Source organism: Cupressus sempervirens, chromosome 9 (genome assembly GCF_028749045.1).
Source record: "Cupressus sempervirens isolate cs-2001-9-10 chromosome 9, ASM2874904v1, whole genome shotgun sequence".
NCBI lineage: Eukaryota > Viridiplantae > Streptophyta > Pinopsida > Cupressales > Cupressaceae > Cupressus > Cupressus sempervirens.
Genome location: NC_143126.1, coordinates 297,401,273 through 297,421,920, shown reverse-complemented (window position 1 = coordinate 297,421,920; position 20,648 = coordinate 297,401,273). Strand labels below are relative to the sequence as shown.

At 35.8% G+C, this 20,648-nt stretch overlaps 1 protein-coding gene across 1 annotated transcript in view; it reads left to right on the top strand.

The window, feature by feature from the left end:
- The window catches only part of LOC149538582 (FAD/NAD(P)-binding oxidoreductase), a 272,028-nt gene that overhangs the window by 90,650 nt on the left and 160,730 nt on the right, over positions 1–20,648 (top strand). Inside the window, exons 4-5 of the mRNA XM_089799888.1 lie at positions 4,338–4,397; positions 4,594–4,644. Coding sequence (XP_089656014.1) covers positions 4,338–4,397; positions 4,594–4,644 — 111 coding nt within the window. The remainder of the gene's footprint in view (positions 1–4,337; positions 4,398–4,593; positions 4,645–20,648) is intronic.

Here is a 20,648-nt window from a genome sequence, read left to right as displayed (position 1 = left end):
TCTCGTTTGTATATCTCTAGAGCATCATAATAATCAACAAATACTTCATTCTTGTCATCAATAGTCTTCTCTTCAGCATCTGATCTTTGCACTACATCTTTTCCTTTCTGATCATTTGTGTCAACATCTCCATCATTTGGGCAAATATTGTCTGCAACCACACCTGTCACCAACTCTTCTTCATCTGCAAGAACCTTTTCCTCACAAGGTTCAACAACAACCTCCTGTTGTTCACTCTTAGTCTCTACACCAACATTCACCTGCTGTCTATGCCCTTCTAATAGATTGTTTTCCTCTTCTTGATCTAACTCTTCATCCTCTACCTGTGTGCTTTGAATCACTTCTTCCTTCTTATCCTCAGCCTCCAAAATATTTTTCATAGGAGTACCTTCCAGCATTGTACTCTTCTCTATTTTCAAAGGACATGTTACTGTTCCAACCACAGATTGTTTGCATTCAAATCCAATAGGGCTTGTCTTGTTACTGCTCTCGTCAAGAGATACTTGTTGCTGCACTTTGTGTTCTTGCTGTACTTCTTTCAACTTAGCTTTATTCTCTTTCAACTTAGCGTCATTCTCCTCAAGTCTCCTTCTCAAATTGTTTATCTCCTCTTCTATCTTGCTTAGCTCTTCTCTTTGTTTTCTCCTTTCTTCTTTCTCTCTTTTCTTCTTTTCCTCTATCTCCTTCTGTTTAGAATCCTTTCTCTGCGAATACCTTCTAAAAAGATACAATAAAGCTGCTTCTTCTTGTCCTATCATTCCTCAGCTAGGTTATTTTCTTCTTATCTAGTCTCCTGGACTTCTTCTCAGACTATTTCTCTCAATCTTTCACAATCACACAAACATATACACAACTACTTTTTCCCAAACCTTTTGTTGGGCTCTGATACCAAAAATGATGCAGAGCCACACCTTGGAAAACTCAGGAGGAATCAGTCACTCAACTGAGTTGCTTCAAGGGGCATCTACAACCTTCAGGATCACACACTAAAATCAGATTCAATAAACAAAACTTTGAAAATAAAATCCCCCAAAATATCTTCTTGCTGCCTTCGGATAGACCCGCAGTCAGACATGAATAACTTTCGAACCAGAAATGATTTACTCAATCCAACCGTTGATATTTTGCATAACTAGGTTTCAAACAACCTGTAAAAATTTGAGAGAAATCCAACGGTTTAGACCCGAGATATTGACACCGCATCAGAGTACATTTTTTCTGCAATTGTTATTCCCTAAACTGATTGCCATGAGAAATATATGAAGCATAACAGTAGAACCATAATCTTGAAAAAAAAATGCAGGAAACCAAAGGAGACATAAAACTTCCCATTCCTCCCCAAGTTCAAATCGTTTTTTTACATAAAAGATTGGCTTTTTTTTTTAATAACCAAAGTCTGACTGGCCTTGCTGTCCAGTAGTAATAAAAACATTTTCTTTTCCATCTAAGAATAGGAATGTGAAAGACGTTTTACCATCAATACCATGCAGCAATCATGGATATTCTTGTAACTGCTAAGAATAAGAATCATCAATACCATGCAGCAATCATGGATATTCTTGTAACTGCTAAGAATAGGATTGGCTTTTTAAAGAAAACCGACTTTCCTCCAAATAGAAGGAATATGAAACGGTTTCTTTTATTCCATAGCTATTTTTTCGCCATTATGAACACTCTTAAAATTGCCACCAACTTTCTGATGAGATTCTTTTAATTATTGACCACATGGCATTTCTATTACTAATTTTATCCTTTCTAAAACCGACACTAACCTCATTAACCCTTTTTTCTAACTCTAACATATCCGACTAAAAACTATAACATTTATTTAATAAAACACCTAATTCTATCCACTAAGACATAATCCTAAATTATTAAAATTGACCATTTAAAATATATGGAGAATCTTGGATCTTTGAAATGATTTAGTAATGAGATGCGCCTGCATCACCTTGTTTGGTGAGCCGATGAATATTAGTACTTCAATTGGTATTGAGTCTTTAATTGGCTTCCATTTGATGGAGTTGAAGAGATGTCAATATGAAAACCATTTGAATACACCTTAGAAGCTTGCATGAGGTGAGTCGAGCCTCTGATTAAACTCCAACTGGTAGAGTCCAAGCAATTCACAAGTCCTTGCATTCATTCTTAGGAATAAAGGTAGCTGTCAAGTTTAAGTAAGTTAAGAAGGCAAGTGTTGAAAACTAAAAAACAATATTTTCGTTGCACATTGTGAAATGATATCTTTAGAAGTACATTGTCAAATCTTGAGAAACAACACAAGTCCCCAAGTGTTTACCAGCATATCACATCATTTCATTGAGGGAGTATCCACCATTAATGGAACCTTGAACTTATCGCATGATCTTATATTGCAAACTTAGCATGAGGGATGACTTTATTCAAGAGAGGACTGGGTATTTAATGCTTCACTGTGAAACATTGAGTATTTGATTCTGCATGTTGTAGTGGAATAAATCTCGCATCAACAGAAACCTCTATGGAAATTGTTCTTACAGATAAACAGTTACTATGGAAGTAATACATGAGTTATGTTCATATGACAATCTAAGTCTGCATCTGTGAGTTTTATGAACAGGAGTCTCAAATTAAAGATTTCTCGATTACCAGTAGCACAATTGACAACACTGAATGTTCCATTGTCTGGACTAAGGGAGTCTTCCATTGAACACACTGTTATTTTGACTGTTTTCCCCTCTTTAGTTGGAGCCGTAAATGACTACCTGGTAGTTTTGGAAGAGGTATGATTACTAATGACAACCATTCAGATTTCTGTGAGAGAATACATCTGCAACAGGGGAGTATGATCTTAATCTTAACTCCTTTTTAGACATTGGATGTATGATCTATAGGTGGTCATTTTGTGCATCTATCACTGTGTGCTTAGTATCTGCGTGATTCTTAAGGTCCTACATATATTGTATCTGGATCAGCAATTTCTGTGGTTTGTTTGTGCATCAGACATTTGTGTTGTATCCAGTTCAGCCATTGGTTATATACTCTAGGTGAAGTTTATTATGTTTGCTGGGTATCAAATAAGCTTGTGAAGCTTTATATTCAGTTCGAAGTTTGAACACTCAATAAAGGATCAAATTTCTTGGTGTGTCTGGGTTTTTTTCCAAGTAGGAGGGTTTTCCCAGGGTAAATCTGTGTCTGGTTTTCTTGAGTATTCTTGTTAAAGGTTCTGATTATTGCAATAATTATATTCTGGTTCGAGATCTTAACATCATTTTGGATTTTGGGTATCAATTCACAAAAATAAGGTATTTTTAACAACAAGAGAGATTCCTTGTGATGTTTATCAAAATTATTAAAATTTGCAAGATGTTGTTGTATGATGCTGGTAGTTCTTTTTTCATCTTGTTCCTCTATTTAATAGGAGGGCCTTCACAAAGTTGCCTTTTCTTTATTGCCACCAGCAGTTTTTTTGTTGGCATACATTTAGAGAAGTTATGAGGAAGGAATTTCATCTAGTACATTGACGGATTCTTACTCTTCAGGAAAAGTAAATCCTTATTTAATCCTTTTGTTTGTGTATTATTTGTTGGGGGATGAACTACTCTTGATGCCACTCATAGAACCACTAGTAAGGATTTATGTCAATTACAATTACATACCCAACCTGAGTTGTGGCTTGAGATACGATCCTAGTTATTTGAGCAGGTGCATACAGGTAAATGATATGTTATTTAGCTCTATGACTGCAAAGTTGATTCGTTAATACATTTTTGTTTAGCAAGTCAGTTTGGGGAGATTTTAGAAAGGATATGAGATTGTATTGTTTATATTTTTTTGTTGACCATGTTAACATTATCTTTAATTTGTACATGTTATTGGTTTATGTACATACATTAATATGCTGGTATTTCCTCTTCACATTTGTTCAGTGCAATGACTTTTTCTCCATATCTTTTTGGTGAAAAAAGCAATACATTTTATTTTCATTTTCCACTTTGTGTATTTTGGTTCAGTGATGCTTTTGTCTGTCAGTTGAAATCTAGTTGTTTCTGTGTTTTGATGTTGTCATAGGTTGGCCTATTTGTAGCTAGAAGTAATTTTAGCATACACAGTTCGATCTGGAATACTCTTACCTGCTGCATCATATTAGAAAATCTCTCTGTTGGTCTCAAAGTTGTGTAATTCAGAATTCTATCAGATCACTTGATACATCCTGTTGTAGTTATTTTGTCAGTGCTTGGTCTTGCTGGATTTTTTAGAGTCAAATGTCAGTTTTACTCTTTTGATTTTGATAGCTATATACTTGAATAGAGTGCATAATTAAGCTTTTATTTGATTTATTTTCTCGTCATTGTCAGGTTTTCATTTGATCCTGATGCTAAGCTTGGACTACATGTTGCTTCATGTATCATTACAAGGTATATAGACATCATTCTCTAACGCTGTGTGTTTAGTTTTTAAAATCTGTATTGAATTTTTTATCTCTTGCTTATACTGTGAAATGACAGAGAAAAAGATAAGCACCACTATACTTCTAATGGGGTTTGCTTGCAGAGATTTTCCATCTATCATTTGAAATAGAACTAAAGTCTTTGATGTTGATTGTCTGCACAGGGCTCCATCAGGAACAAATGATGAAGGAAAAACAAAATACGTTATTCGTCCGTAAGTCTTATGATTTTCTATTCAAATATTCAGTCAATGATATTTTAATTTTTAAGAAGCAAACATAACCGTGTATTAACAATTTAATAGGAAGGTGAAGGTAAAGTTTATAAGCAGTCTGTACGCAGGAAATTTCTTGAGGACTCCCTATTAAATGTCAATTTGGTTATTATTGTGTATAAAGATAGTATTTTCTTTGCAAATTTCTTTGTTATTACCAAGGAGCCATTTACCAAAATGGCTTTACCATTGTTTATGCTTGAAGTTAAGGAAATGTTGTTGTTGTTATAAAATCAGATTGCATATTTTGCTCTACTTGACAGGAAATGGAATAGACATATAGCATGAGGCAATAACTTGGAAAGTTAAATGGAAAGAAACTATTTCAAGAACATCACCCTAACATTATGTTTATGTTAGAAACCCATTGTGGCAGAAAACTTCCACAAAGATGCACTATGCCTCCTTGCCAAATTTGCATGTTACAAGAAAATTTTCAACTAGTGAGCATCATGGTACCACTATGTGATGATGGAAACCTTCCTGCAAAAACCTCTATCACCTGCTCTGTAATGTTTCATTACTTAAACCGAGAAAACCCTCACTTATTTCCTACACAACTGTTGCAATTCTATAACCTAGTTTAGTTTGCTAGCTTATGTTTCCACAGACAAATTACAAGTCTATTTTTTCATTTTGGATCTGAATGCAGTAGGCCTAGGTTGAACTGTCACATGAAATCAGAAGGGGCTGAATTTGACATTCTCTATGTAGCTGGCATGGCAAGAACTTGAGTTGATGTGGCATCTTGCATGGCTACACGAGGATTTTCTATTTGCATTCAAATGAATTTGGCCCATTGAAAAGATGTTTATCTCCTTTAGTGACAGGGGGCAAGTTTGGCAGGGGCTGAACCTGTTAAATTGAGAACTTGTTTCTCTGTATTAAACCTTGCATGAATTTTTGAAATTGGACTTTTCCTAGATCTTGGTCATTGCCAACTCAGAAATTTATGGTAGAAGTGTGTGGAGAAGTTATGTAGTGAGAAGTGTGATTGATGGATATAGGGAAGGACCATACAAGAGGGGAGGAAACAGCAGAGCACTGTAAGATGGAGGCAAAAATGATAGAAAGAGACAGTGCATAGCTTGGCTGAAGAATGGGTGGAAAATGAATTTAGAAGGGTATTGGGGAGTACAGCACAATGCAAAAGTCTTATGGCAGGCTGTGGGGTCATATGACAGACTGAAGTAAAGTTTCCTACAATTTTATGATATTTTCTTTATTATAATATTTTCTTCCAAGTTTGTTTTATGGAAGGCCACTATTTCGTTTTCTTTTGAACAATGCACAATTGGAAAGTAAGCATAGTTACACTACTTTGCGGGATGGGGGGACAAGTTTTCGAGACGGGGGACAGAGGGGCCTTGATTTGGGGACTCTGGTGGGGGGCGGTTGGTGGGGGGAACAAGGGTGTATATACTAATACATATGGTACTTAAAATGCTAGTTATGAAAAAATGTACTACATTTATATAATATAAGACATAAAGATGTAAAAAACTTAAACACTGAACATTGCATTGAAGTTTTGAATTGGAACATCATGATTCATGATCAAATGACAAACAATGACCATTGAACATTGAATATCAGCAAATGAAAGAGTGTCAAATTATATAATTTTAAATTTATAATATAATAATATATATCAGTCTTCGGATCAATAGTATGAGCATCTAGATTCTACTATCTAATAGTAATCAATGATCATATGAGTCATGAGTCATGGCATAAAGATGGTTACAATAAGTATCATTTGCCATGAATCATGATATTAAAATAAGTATATAATGCAAACAAAAACTACAAGCCTCCAAGAGTCCAAATCAAAAAGCCAAATTAATGATCAATGATCATCCCCTGGAGGCAGGAAGTTGAAACTCATCACCACTAAAACTATCAGTCTCTCCAAAATCAAGAGCTGAAAAGGGAACATCAACTAGCCTTGTGGCTGGATCTAAAGCATTCACCTTCTCATCAATCTGCGATAGCTCCTTAGGCTCTACATCCCATCATGATGCTGAGCTCTCCTCGTGCGCACGTGTCTTGCTGTCATCGATACGCAACACACTATGTATAGCCACTAGCTTCTCCACTCTTTGAGAGATAAGTCTATTCCTCTTAAAAGAGTGGATGAAGCTATATGTAGACCAATTCCTCTCAGAAGTTGAGGAGCTAGAAACCTGAGATGAAAAATAATTGGCCAATGTAAGACTCTGTAATTAGAAGTTGAACAATGATCATTGAAAACTTAAATAGGTTCAAGTTGAGGGACTAAGTACTTGGGACAAAAAACAAATAGGTAGTGTGGTTGTTGTAGATTTTGCTCCATAAGTTGACCACCACAAAATGGGATCCTCTTGTGGCATAGTCTTGATATCCGCCTTTGCCGCTTCCTTTGCCGCTTGGTTGTAACCCCTAAGGGTAGCAAATTTGGTCCACTTAGTGCGAACCTTAGCTGCTGTCTCAAGGTCATACATCCTATCTATGCACTTGAAGAACCCTTCCTTTACTTGAAAAAATTAAATAGTACAAATTATTAGCAAATATAAGAATCAAGATGCTAGTAATGTAAATGATTAAATTTTTAAAATGATAAGAGTCTAAGACAAAGTTTAAAGATGATTAAAATGAGTAGTGTTAAATAATAAAGTAATAATATAAATCACCTCATCATCGTGAAGTGGTGTAACTCTACCAAGCCTAGTCATGTTCCACTTTGGATTCAATGCATAAGCAGCCATGTGTAAGGGTGTGTTAAGTTTGTCCCATCTACGCTGAATAATAGGCCGAATGTGATCATTATAGAAGGCTAATGTGGGGTCCTTCTCTCGCACAACTGCCCTCGACTGCCCAAGTATAGAATCAATGCACTTGTACACCTCTCCAAGTGTAGCTGCATCCCCATTTCGATATCTGCTCACCTCGAAGATTGGCCTAAAGATAGAGACAATGTATTTTGCATTGCTCCAAAATACATCACTCTTAACTATTTCCTTCACCCTCATCCCTTGCTCTGACTTGAAACCATCCCACCTATTCCATTCATTCGTCATAACCATTAGTTGCAATGGCTCCTGCAACTCAAGCAATGTCTCCAAGAGAATGAAATAGGATGGATACCGTGTCTGAATTGGCTTCAGGAACTCCTTGGCGAAGCTCCTAAATAGTACATGTGAGGTGTGGTGGTTGTAGATATAGATTTGCACATCTGCAGCATCACTCACCACTCTCTTTATCCAGCTAATCTTCCCCATGCCCTTTAGAGCATTGTTCATAGCATGCACACAACAAGGAGTCCACCAAATATGCTGATATGTGGCCTCAACAACTCTCCTTGCAACTCTGCACACATGAGCTGCATCTATCACTACTTGGACCACATTTTGTGGCCCAATTTCCTTAATGGCTTCCCGAAGAATTTGAGATTGAAAAGCAATATCTTTCCAATGCCCTAAACAATCAACAACCCTAAGAAAGAATGGGCCCTTTGTGCATGTGACTATGACATTGATGAGTGGACGGTGTCTAATGTCCATCCACCCATCCATGATAATGCTGCACCCTAATTCTGCCCAAACAACCCTCATGCTCTCCATGGACTCACTAATCTTGGAATACTCATCATCCAAGATTTTAGTCTTCAATTTGTGCTTACCTAGTGGCACATATGATGGTAACCCCGCCTTCGCTACATTCTGAAATGCCTCCTAAAAATAAGATTGGGCAATATGAAGTGGAATGCCATTGGCAAATAACATTCTCCCAATACATGCATTTAACTTCTCTTTCGTCTGGGCTGCAAACAAATCTGCTATAGGGTTGTTACTAGACTATGCCCTGCGTTTCCCCTTGCTCAACTGGGCTGCTCCTACACCCATAGAGCTATAAGTAGAGGACGGTGTGGAGGCTGCCCTTAGCAATGTAGTAGCTGAAGCTCTATATTGTGGTCTAGAAGAAGACATGTGTCAGTGTTGCTGCCCTTGTATTTGTTGCTCATGCACTTGTTGTATAGTTTGAACCTACTGCCTACCAGCCAAGGTAGTAGGCACTAGAATGCCCAAGTCCTCTGGAACTCCCCAAACTTTGTTGAATTCAATTCTCAAGTTCAAGTTTTTGGATTCACTCAAGACCTTACATGGTCCAACACTTTTACCTGTCCAAAAGAGGAGGTGTGCATTCACTCTAGTGATGTTACCATACCATACACTACCACAAATATTGCATCTCCACTTTCTTGTGCCACCTGATGCTGATCCGCTTGTTATTCTAGTGACAAATTGTTTTAGAGGAGATTTTGGATCAAACTTACCCCTAGCCTACTTTGCCAAAGATGGGGAGGGGCAATCAATAGATGGAGTACCAGGTAGTTGAAATTCACTACCCATGGAAGTGGAACTAGTTTGGGCCTCTTGCTGATTTGGCCCAACCCAATGTCAGTCTCATGCTCACCCCTCAACAGTGTCATCATCATCCTCAGCCCCAACCCTAGGCTTAGGTTCATATTCAGACTCACTGCCACTATCTGATTAAAATTCCATCTCATTATCACTATGAGAATCAATGTGGCAACTCATTTTGACATTACATTTCACAAAATGAAAAACAAAATTATTAAACAAACTTTCAGCGTATGCCTTAGTTTAAATTTTTCTAAAATATGAAACTAAATAACAAGAATTTGCAAAATAAAACATCAAGAATCTTAATCTATTATTTATAAATGACTCAATGAATGAATGATAACTATAACAAAATGAAAAAACACTCATATAGAACTAAAAGCATTGAGCAATAATTTATAAACATGCATTTGAAAATATAAAAAAACAAGTTAAAATACTTGCCTTTTGCTTGAAAAACTCCTTCAACAAGATGCTAAACCTTGTTCTTATTCTTCTTGCTCCTAGGCTCTCCTTTTTCATTTGCAAACACTTTCTTCACTCTTGCACAAACCCTTATCTTAGCTCTTCACTCTTCTTCTTCTTCTTGCTGTTGCAAACAATAAGAAATGCAAATTTGAATAAAATGAAGAATAAAAGGCTTTTGAACAAAGGAGGAGGAAGGAATGGGCCCCACATCCCATTAAAATAAAAATAGAACCAATTTGTTTAAAAAATAATGCCTTGTTTTTTAAAAAAAAATGTCCCCCATTATGTTGCCGCGAGATACGTTCCGACATCCCCTGCATTAGAGGGGACGCGGTCATGTCCGCCCGCACCCACAGGGGACCCTGAGACATCTCGTTATCTTCGGCGGAGGTGGTGCTCTAAGTGGCACCGCTCGAGATGTTGAAATGTCGTTCCCCCACCTTGGGTGCATCCCTGTCTTGGGTGCAGCCCGGTTTTGGTGGGGGGATGCGTCCCCGTGTTACATTGAAAGTAAGGGACTTTATTATTATTATTCTTTTTCTTTATTGCTTACGATATGGAGAAAGAATTGGAAACTAATTAATTTTTGCTAACCCATTGTAATGTATTCATTTTACCTTGTTATCTTTTTGAATTTTCCAATTTGGTGCCCATACATTATTTCCTTTGTAAAAAGTTTTTAAATTTTATTAGTAATTAAAGCATTAAGTACATAGTAGTTTGACAAGATCATCAACACAAAAACCACCCTACAACACCAGTAATCACATCATAGAAAACCACTCCAGTTTACCCAAAACCCACTACCAACCCTACCATCTATAGCCTCATTCTTGATATTCATATTTGCAGTTAGAGTTTATCTCAAAAAGAAAACGGGCATTCCACATGCCATAAACCCTCAAAACTTCACAATTTATGAAAAAAAGGATGAGAAATGATTTAAATATCAAAGCAAGCAAAAAGTAGAACATCCATCACCTAGGGTTGAATTGGGACCCTCAAATTTTGAAGCCTCCTTAGCTTGTGGAAGCCACATTTATCTCATCCACTTCACCTCTGCGAGCCTGAAGCCTTTCATTCAACCTTGCCTCGTCTTCCTCAGTCTATCCAGCCACATGTTTCATCTCTTGAATTTCTTCATCCAACTTTTGAATCATTATCACCAAATTAAAGCCATCCATCCACGGTGAGCTTCCCTGAACCTTTTCCTTTGTCTCCTTTCATCAAACCTCCACCCAAATGGGGTGTACTTTGTCTCTCCAATTATTTCCAAACCACCTTGCTAGGCAGCTAGATTAATTCTGAGCCTTAGTACCGATCGCTCAAAGATGTCAGCCTTGCCACTCTCTATGGAACAATGGCTTCCATCACCATTCTAACCACTTTTGTCTCTGTAAGCCCCATGTCATGATCATTGAAAACACATTTGTGTTTGTTCTATGGCGGTTTTCAACCTCATTTAACACCCCCCCAAGAATTATCATTACATTGACAAACAATTTTTTATCTTCAAGAACAAACATGTTCTCCAACCTTTTCTTTGTTATCTGCCCATGAAATGGATGTTGTTTCTTGGGTGAGGGGAGAGTGAGAGCTGTGTCCATCCTCATGCCACAAGGCCAAAGCACGTTTCCATGAAACTTTATTGTTTGCGAGAATTCTCATTGAATGCCAAGTTTAAAATCCAAAAATTTCAGACTTCCCCCACCATTAATGCGACATCCTAAATTGAGCATATTGTCATCTCGACACCACACCTACATAACACCAACCTCCCAATACAACCGCCAAGGCTAACTATATTTCATGGCACCTTTAAAAAGAATGTAGAGAATGGTCATTTAATTATACTTGCACCATTTGAAGTCTTCCACTTTTATTTTGTCTTTGTTTTCAAAAAATAATACCCAATTAGGCAAGCAATCAGCCCCTTCATTTCCTTTCCATTTTAGATAAGTCACTTTGAATCCATTATTTATAAAATTAATGAAATTTTGCAAATGCCAAACCTCCATAGTTCCTCTCATGATTGCTTGAATGATATTTAGTGAATCACCTTCTAAATGTAGTCTCCTTACTCCCAAATGCTTTGCAACCTTAATTGTTGTTATTGCTGCCTTTGCCTCCACAACATTATTTGTGCCATCATCTAACTTTATTCCACATACAACTAAAGTGTTCACAAGTTAGTCTTGAATAAGAAAACCTACTCCCAATGGCCCTAGGTTACCCTTAGATGCCCCATCAAAGTTCACCTTGCACCACCGTATCTTAGGCCTCTGCTAAACATTTGGATCACCACCACACAATCCTGGACAAATCTAGTGTTGCTCATTAATCGGCCTAATTTTGATGCTCCACCATTCCAATTGGATGATTTCATCCTGTGGGTAAATGGAACAATTAGGTTGAAAATGTGTGATATAGTTGCACTTATCATTTCAGTTATTGCATTATTAATTGTTTGCTTCAGTCTAGCTAAGTTCTTCTCTTTCACTGCAAAGATGTGTTTTTTCCTTTCCTTCTGGATTTCCCACATGATAATTGAGGACTTAAAGTCCAAACGCTGGAGAGTAGTGATTTCTCCATCTTCTCTGGCCAACACTCAAACTGAGTCTTAATGGAGTTCGTAGAAGGACCCTACCATTCTAACTAATTTACAACCATTTGCCAACATTTCGATTAGTTTTACAGTTTAATAGTAGATTGTTCATTGTCTCCTCAATTGCACCACACATAACACACTTCGTAGGGCCTTGAATCCCTAATATTTTTTTCGTTCTCCTTTGAGAATTCTTCCTCTAGTTGCCAGCCAAGCAAAGGATCCTGGCTTTTGCGAGCCACTTTCCCCCACAATAAGTTAACCGACCACTTCTCGTCTACTATTTCTCTATCTAGAAATTGATAGCCCAACTTAACAAAATATGTCCCATTGCTAGCCCCACACCAACAACCTTCTCCAACTTACTTGACAATTGAACCTTTCTAGTCTTGAAAATTTCCTTTACACTTCTTTTTGATGAACCTTTCTAGTTCTAGGAATTTTCTTTAACCTTATCCTCGCACATTTTTCCACTTCCACTCCTCTCCAAATTAATTGTTACGCTTTTCCACATAATCAATAACATATGTTTTCTTAAAACAAAAGTTTGCATTCATGCTAGGGACTTGATCTCCAATCAACCTTGTGTAAGATGGAAACAACCTCCAAGTATGGGACTTGCTGTTTGAGAATGAATCTCTAGAGAAGGCTGATTTCCCTACAATCAGGGTGCACCTAAACTATAACTTTTAATGAAAAGAGAGAAAGGATTGCATGAAAAACTGAAAGGCGGAAATAGTGATGTACCAAATTGAATCATGGTTACTATATCTGTCTATAGATGCGCACATAACATTAATAAAAGTTCCCATATACACAACTCTTTATTCTATCATCCAAGGACTCATATGTAGGTTACTACTTATGATATGATGCAAGGAAAATTGTTTTAACAATGCAACTATAAGCAGATCTAACAAAACATAAAAAATGGGAAAATAAAAATGAAACATTCAACACAGGGCAAAACAAATGCACAAGTTAGTAGAAGGGTAAGAAAAGGTAAAAAATGAGAATTCTATTAATGCAAGGCAAAATGGAATTATAGTTGCAGAGCATACTACTGCTGGAAGTGAACCAAAGAAGAACAACCCATAAATTATCTACAAACAATGCCTTTATAGATCAGGCATAACTTAAATTGCAACTTGAAGTTCAAAAAACAACTGCAGTGGAGTTAAAGTTAGAGATCAGATAAGATAATAATATTAATGTTTACGAAAAACCAAAACGGTTTATGGGACTGAGCATACAAACAGAAGAGCCGGCCAAAGCAAAAGCACCAAATGCCAAAATAAATGAAGAACAGATAAAAACTTGATCTCTTAGTGAATATTCATCCATGAAGTGACAGAAAAGGCCAAAATTAGTGTATCCAATAGTTGAAACATATTTCTTAAAAAAGAAAGTCCGTGCAGATCAGAGGGAGGCATGGGGATGCACTGATCGTGATATCAGAGGCACTCCTCTCCAAATTAATTGTTACGCTTTTCCACATAATCAATAACATGTGTTTTCTTAAAACAAAAGTTTGCATCCATGCTAGGGACTTGATCTCCAATCAACCTTGTGTAAGATGGAAACAACCTCCAAGTATGGGACTTGCTGTTTGAGAATGAATCTCTAGAGAAGGCTGATTTCCTCACAATCAGGGTGCACCTAAACTATAACTTTTAATGAAAAGAGAGAAAGGATTGCATGAAAAACTGAAAGGCGGAAATAGTGATGTACCAGATTGAATCATGGTTACTATATCTGTCTATAGATGCACATAACATTAATAAAAGTTCCCATATATAGAAATCTTTATTCTATCATCCAAGGACTCATATGTAGGTTACTACTTATGATATGATGCAAGGAAAATTGTTTTAACAATGCAACTATAAGCAGATCTAACAAAACATAAAAAATGGGAAAATAAAAAAGAAACATTCAACATAGGGCAAAACAAATGCACAAGTTAGCAGAAGGGTAAGAAAAGGTAAAAAATGAGAGTTCTATTAATGCAAGGCAAAATGGAATTATAGTTGCAGAGCATACTACTGCTGGAAGTGAACCAAAGAAGAACAACCCATAAATTATCTACAAACAATGCCTTTACAGATCAGGCATAACTTAAATTGCAACTTGAAGTTCTAAAAACAACTGCAGTGGAGTTAAAGTTAGAGATCAGATAAGATAATAATATTAATGTTTACGAAAAAACAAAACGGTTTATGGGACTGAGCATACAAACAGAAGAGCCGGCCAAAGCAAAAGCACCAAATGCCAAAATAAATGAAGAACAGATAAAAACCTGATCTCTTAGTGAATATTCATCCATGAAGTGACAGAAAAGGCCAAAATTAGTGTATCCAATAGTTGAAACATATTTCTTAAAAAAGAAAGTCTGTGCAGATCAGAGGGAGGCATGGGGATGCACTGATCGTGATATCAGAGGCACTCCTCTCCAAATTAATTGTTACGCTTTTCCACATAATCAATAACATGTGTTTTCTTAAAACAAAAGTTTGCATCCATGCTAGGGACTTGATCTCCAATCAACCTTGTGTAAGATGGAAACAACCTCCAAGTATGGGACTTGCTGTTTGAGAATGAATCTCTAGAGAAGGCTGATTTCCTTACAATCAGGGTGCACCTAAACTATAACTTTTAATGAAAAGAGAGAAAGGATTGCATGAAAAACTGAAAGGCGGAAATAGTGATGTACCAGATTGAATCATGGTTACTATATCTGTCTATAGATGCACATAACATTAATAAAAGTTCCCATATATAGAAATCTTTATTCTATCATCCAAGGACTCATATGTAGGTTACTACTTATGATATGATGCAAGGAAAATTGTTTTAACAATGCAACTATAAGCAGATCTAACAAAACATAAAAAATGGGAAAATAAAAAAGAAACATTCAACATAGGGCAAAACAAATGCACAAGTTAGCAGAAGGGTAAGAAAAGGTAAAAAATGAGAATTCTATTAATGCAAGGCAGAATGGAATTATAGTTGCAGAGCATACTACTGCCGGAAGTGAACCAGAGAAGAACAACCCATAAATTATCTACAAACAATGCCTTTATAGATCAGGCATAACTTAAATTGCAACTTGAAGTTCAAAAAACAACCGCAGTGGAGTTAAAGTTAGAGATCAGATAAGATAATAATATTAATGTCTATGAAAAACCAAAACGGTTTATGGGACTGAGCATACAAACAGAAGAGCCAGCCAAAGCAGAAGCACCAAACTCCAAAATAAATGAAGAACAGATAAAAACCTGATCTCTTAGTGAAAATTCATCCATGAAGTGACAGAAAAGACCAAAATCAGTGTATCCAATAGTTGAAAGATATTTCTGACAAAAGAAAGTCTGTGTAGATCAGAGGGAGGCATGGGGATGCACTGATCATGATATCAGAGGCAAAGAATTTGCTTTTGTAATGTTCCCCTTTTGGGATCATCCGGACTTTGGAGTTTGGACTAATTTCTCACTCGTGTTATCAAAATTGTAAGCAACTTCTCTTTATCAATATCGTGCACGAAAATATTTTGAATACTATAAATATTTACATTGAAAATGATAAATGCCTATCTTATTGGAATCCTTAGGTTAGAGAAACAATGGGGGAATAGATTAATGCAAATATTTGATACTTTTGAAGATTGAACCGCAGTGGTTGTACTATTGAACTATAATACTCCTACGAGTCTCTGATCTCAGTTCAGTTGTTCTAGCTGATGATAATATAATTGCTTTGAAAGAAGTTGTCTTTGGCCAATCAATATTGACAATGTAAACCTTATGTCTAAAGCATTTCAGACAATGGATTGATTTGGTGTTGTACTGATTCGAATATAAGTACTTATGCCTATCTCACCATCTAGTTCCACCCTCTATATGTTTTGCAGGACCCGTATACTCTGAAACGTCTCCTCTTTGCCTTATTTTCTGGATTGAATTCTACAATTAGTACAAATGGATGGTGTGCTGTCCCATGATATTGATTACTGACTTTTATTGAAATAGGTGCTGGGATTCTTCAATGCTGATTGTATTATCTTCCACCGTTTCGATACCTAAATTCTTGCTCATGGAATGATTCATTCCTTTTTGGTGATTTTCATTGATAAATACATCTTTACACTAAATCTGCTGGTTGCCAGACTTATTATTTGCATCGCCAGAGGTTTCCTTGGGTGCATTGGTGTCACTTTGACTCTGGACGTTGATTGTGATGTCTTCCGTGGCTGTTGGCTTGCTGTAAACTGCCTATTTGGTCTTCTTTTCATACGCTGATTGGATGCTAATTGTGTTTTCAGATTGCCTATTCTTTTTTGTATCGTTTTCTTTCCTTGTTGACTAGGTGTTATCAATGGTGGTTGTTTTCTGTTCCATTTCCTCTATTTGCTAACTGTTTGAGCGATGCTTGTCTTAGACTTGTTGTTTTGATGACGCTATTTTCTTTGCATTTGTATGCAAAGATGTGAAGTCCTCCCAAATCTGATGTGTCATGTGTGACGCTCTCCCAAATTGGATGCTTTATTCTTCTCCCCCAAATCATTTCCTATTGTCCTGCCTTGTTTGACTATCATTGCAATTAATTCCATACTCTCTCTCTCTCTCTCTCTCTCTCTCTCTATATATATATATATATATATATGTATATATATAGTAGTCTTATAAATTTTCTAGATTCACCATATAAGTTTCTTTTCTAATTTTTCTCTTGACACATACCTTGATTTAATTATATCTCTTAATATGAATATAAACTCCCCCTTCCAGAGGACTCTTCTCTGTAAATATACGCCTATTCAAATAGACATCTCGAGGAGGGATGTCCCTTAGTTGCCACCTTTGTAATTATATAGTGCATTGTGTATTAATAGATTTTATTGAATTGTTTTTATTTATCTATTTATTTTAGTGATAATGTTTATATAATGATACATTAATTATATTAATATGTTATATCTATTACACATAATTATATTTGTCTTTGTTAAAGTTATTAAATTGCTGCAACTTGTAATAACAATTCTTCACTTGTGTGTGTTTCAAGTTACTATTACAATGGAATATATCTATGATATGAAGAGGCATGTCACTTGTAGGGACATGTCTCTTCTTAACTCATACTAATTATCACACATAATATTTGCTCAATGTGTTATTATAATGATAATAAGTTATTTATGAAAATTTCATATATATATATATATATATATATATATATATATATATATAATAATATATCTCATATTTAGTGTGTATATATATATATATATATATATTTAGCAATTTATTATCAATGATAATAATGCTCCATAATTAATGATAATAGAGAATGATAGATATCAAATGTTTAAGGCCAATAGGCCATTCAAACATTATATTTCATTGATTGGAATTATCTGATCGAAGCTACAATCATTAACTCTCCCTCTTAGCTAGAGAGGATGAACTTTATCCAAATAAACAACACATTGTATTACTGTTACCTCATAGTAACATTAAGAGTATGGTATGCCCAAGAATATCAACCATATGAATTTCACCATACTTGTATATTTTTTCTTGATATGTAAATTGACATCATGTCTCATGATGTCTACTAGAGAAAAATATTTGCACATGGTGTCTCCATATGCTAAGACTCATAGCATACACCATGCCTTACCTTAGTAACCTAGATACATGAGATATGCACTGTCATATTGAAAGACATGTCCACAAATATCTTTGATCAGGAGATATTTAACATAATGTATGGATGTCCATGGATATCTTACTACAAGATATCCACCATAGTGTACGACATATCCATGGATATCTTACTACAAGATATATCTACCATATAGATCATTAGATGGTATTACATATCCACGAATATCTTATTACAAGAGATCCACCATTATCTTATGATATTAAGAGTAATGGCCTACAAATATCAAGTCTCATGATATTCACCAAGCACTCAAAATGTCCATAAGGCATCTGTACACATATCACTCATATGGTACTTATCGTAGGGACATTACAATTCATGGCCTGTCCACGGATATTGAATCAACCATAATATATCTATACAATGTAACTCTTAGTTGTTAATGATTTACAAGATATAATCTATCATGATCTTCTTAGACATCAACCATATGATCTCCGTCATAATAGAAGGTTAAACTATCGTAAGATCTATAATGATAATAGATAATTGTCTATTATTAGTTAATGGTAATCTATTGTAAATATCTAGTTAGCTTTAGTTAGCTTTAGCTTTTTTATCTTTCTTTGCTAGAATAGAATGTTTCTATTCTTTACAATCATTTCCTAAGGAAACATCATTTTATTCATTTGTATATATTGACCTTTCACTCTCGGTTAATAACAAACAAGTATTTACCAATTACTTCGTAATATGCTATCAAAGCCAATACTTCAAATTTTTTCAAAAAAATTATATTTTCTTTTGAAATTATTTGTTAAATTTTTTTGAAATTTTTTTCGAGATTTTTTCACATAAACTTGGCTAGGGTTTTCGTTCGCTTTTTGGACAATTACAATCATCAAAAATCGAACTAGTATTACACTTTGCTAGGGTTTTTTCAGCGAAACATGAATGCAAATATTTCTTGATCAAATTGCGAGCCTGGTTTGGTCGGACGATTTTTGGTGACGTTTTTCCGCGGTGTCATTTTGTCTATGCCCTTTGCAACTCCATGCATGCAACTACCTATCTCCAATCAAAGCGTGATCACAGGGCAAGCATCTAAGCAAAGCTGTTTCTCCTTTTTTTGATCGTTGCTCGTGCCTCCAATCACTCTCTGTGGTGTTGTTTTTGGTCCCCTCAGTCATTAACGACCTCAAACTAGTTATGTGTGACCACAAATCGGGCATCCTTTTGTGTGCAAAACACCATTTTGCTGTCATTTTGACCATTAATGGCCGTTAGCTAGGGTTTTCTTCAAAACCCTAATTTTTGAGCTCAATTGTTTTTTTGATTTTAGATCCTTGGTGGGTTTTTCAAGAGCTCAATTGGGTTGTCATCCGATTTTCTGGGTGCCTTGATTTTTGAGCTAATGGATCCAAAAAATGACAACATATTCGTTTTGTGTTTTTCAAGCTCTCTTCTGGGTCTTAATTTTTTGGGTCTTTGTAATGTCCCTTCTTTGGGGACATTAGAAATATTAAGAAGGAACGAATTTATAATATTAAATTTGACTAAGCTGGAGGTTTATTAGTAAAGGTCAAATTAATGTTCTTTGTGGTCACAAGAGGACGAGGAGAGATAAGATGGAAAACCCAGGAAAGAAGTCGAAGGGTCACCATTGCGAGAATAAAAAGAGAAGAGGCTCGTTCCTTTTGGGATATGCTTGATTTATTATTCAGTTCAGTTTCCTCTCTTGCGAGAGTTTCAAAAAGCTTTAGTTTTCAGCTAGTTGGAGGACGTAGTCCCTCCTGCTAGCAGGCAATGGACACAAACCCATTGTCTCGGGAAACATCACTTTAGGTGTTTCATTCGCGCTTATAGGTTCTTATCCTATTATTCCAATCCGACTGTTAAATCTGTATTTAGGATTGGTTTCTGTGCACTGGTTATTGTATTGTTGTTGTATAAAACAATAACGTTTAGTTGCTGGTTGTTATATCGCTACTGTATAACGTTGTTAAGGAATTAAGAGTTTGCCGGTTCATCTCATCAGTTTTGCAATTCATGGTTTGTGTTCGACATCTTGAATGTTATTTGGAAATAACGAATTGTTATCTTGTGGAGACATCTTTGGCTTGATTGTTGTCTCGTATTGCATGTTCTTATAATTACATTTGAATATTATATTCATTAAGAGGCTGGATATATGCTGGTTATTCTTCCACTGTTTTCAATTGTATTTGTAATACATCTGCAATATTCAGTTTTAAATATATTGAAAAAAGAAAAAATGAGATAATATCCGGAAAGGGATATTACAGTGGTATCAGAGCCAAAGGTCTTGCCAGCCTTAGAGGTTCATTAACAGTAGTATTTATGAAATATGGAAGTGCATCATAATCAAAATATTTGATGAAGGGCAAAACAAATATTTCTATTGCTTTATTAAATGTTAGCCAATTAATAAATCATTGCGAGTGGAATTGATGGTATGTGGAAGAATTTCTCCGGAATTGTGGTTATATCTTGTGGGTTCTACACACGAGATTTGGGCACTTTAGCGAGTCCTTATTGGTGACTGGTGTTTGGGAAAGAGTTGATAAATCTGCCATATCCAGCCATCTCTCACATTGTATGGGTAGGAGTTGTTTCCTGAAGCAATAGCCACTTACAATAAAATCATGTGTTCAAATTTTGGATCTGGTAAAAAGATTATGGCTTTTGTTTAGAGCTGGCATCAAAATATAAATTCAAAGGCAACTCATGCATTGAAAGGTGTACATGAGCAACTCATGTGTTGAAGGGTC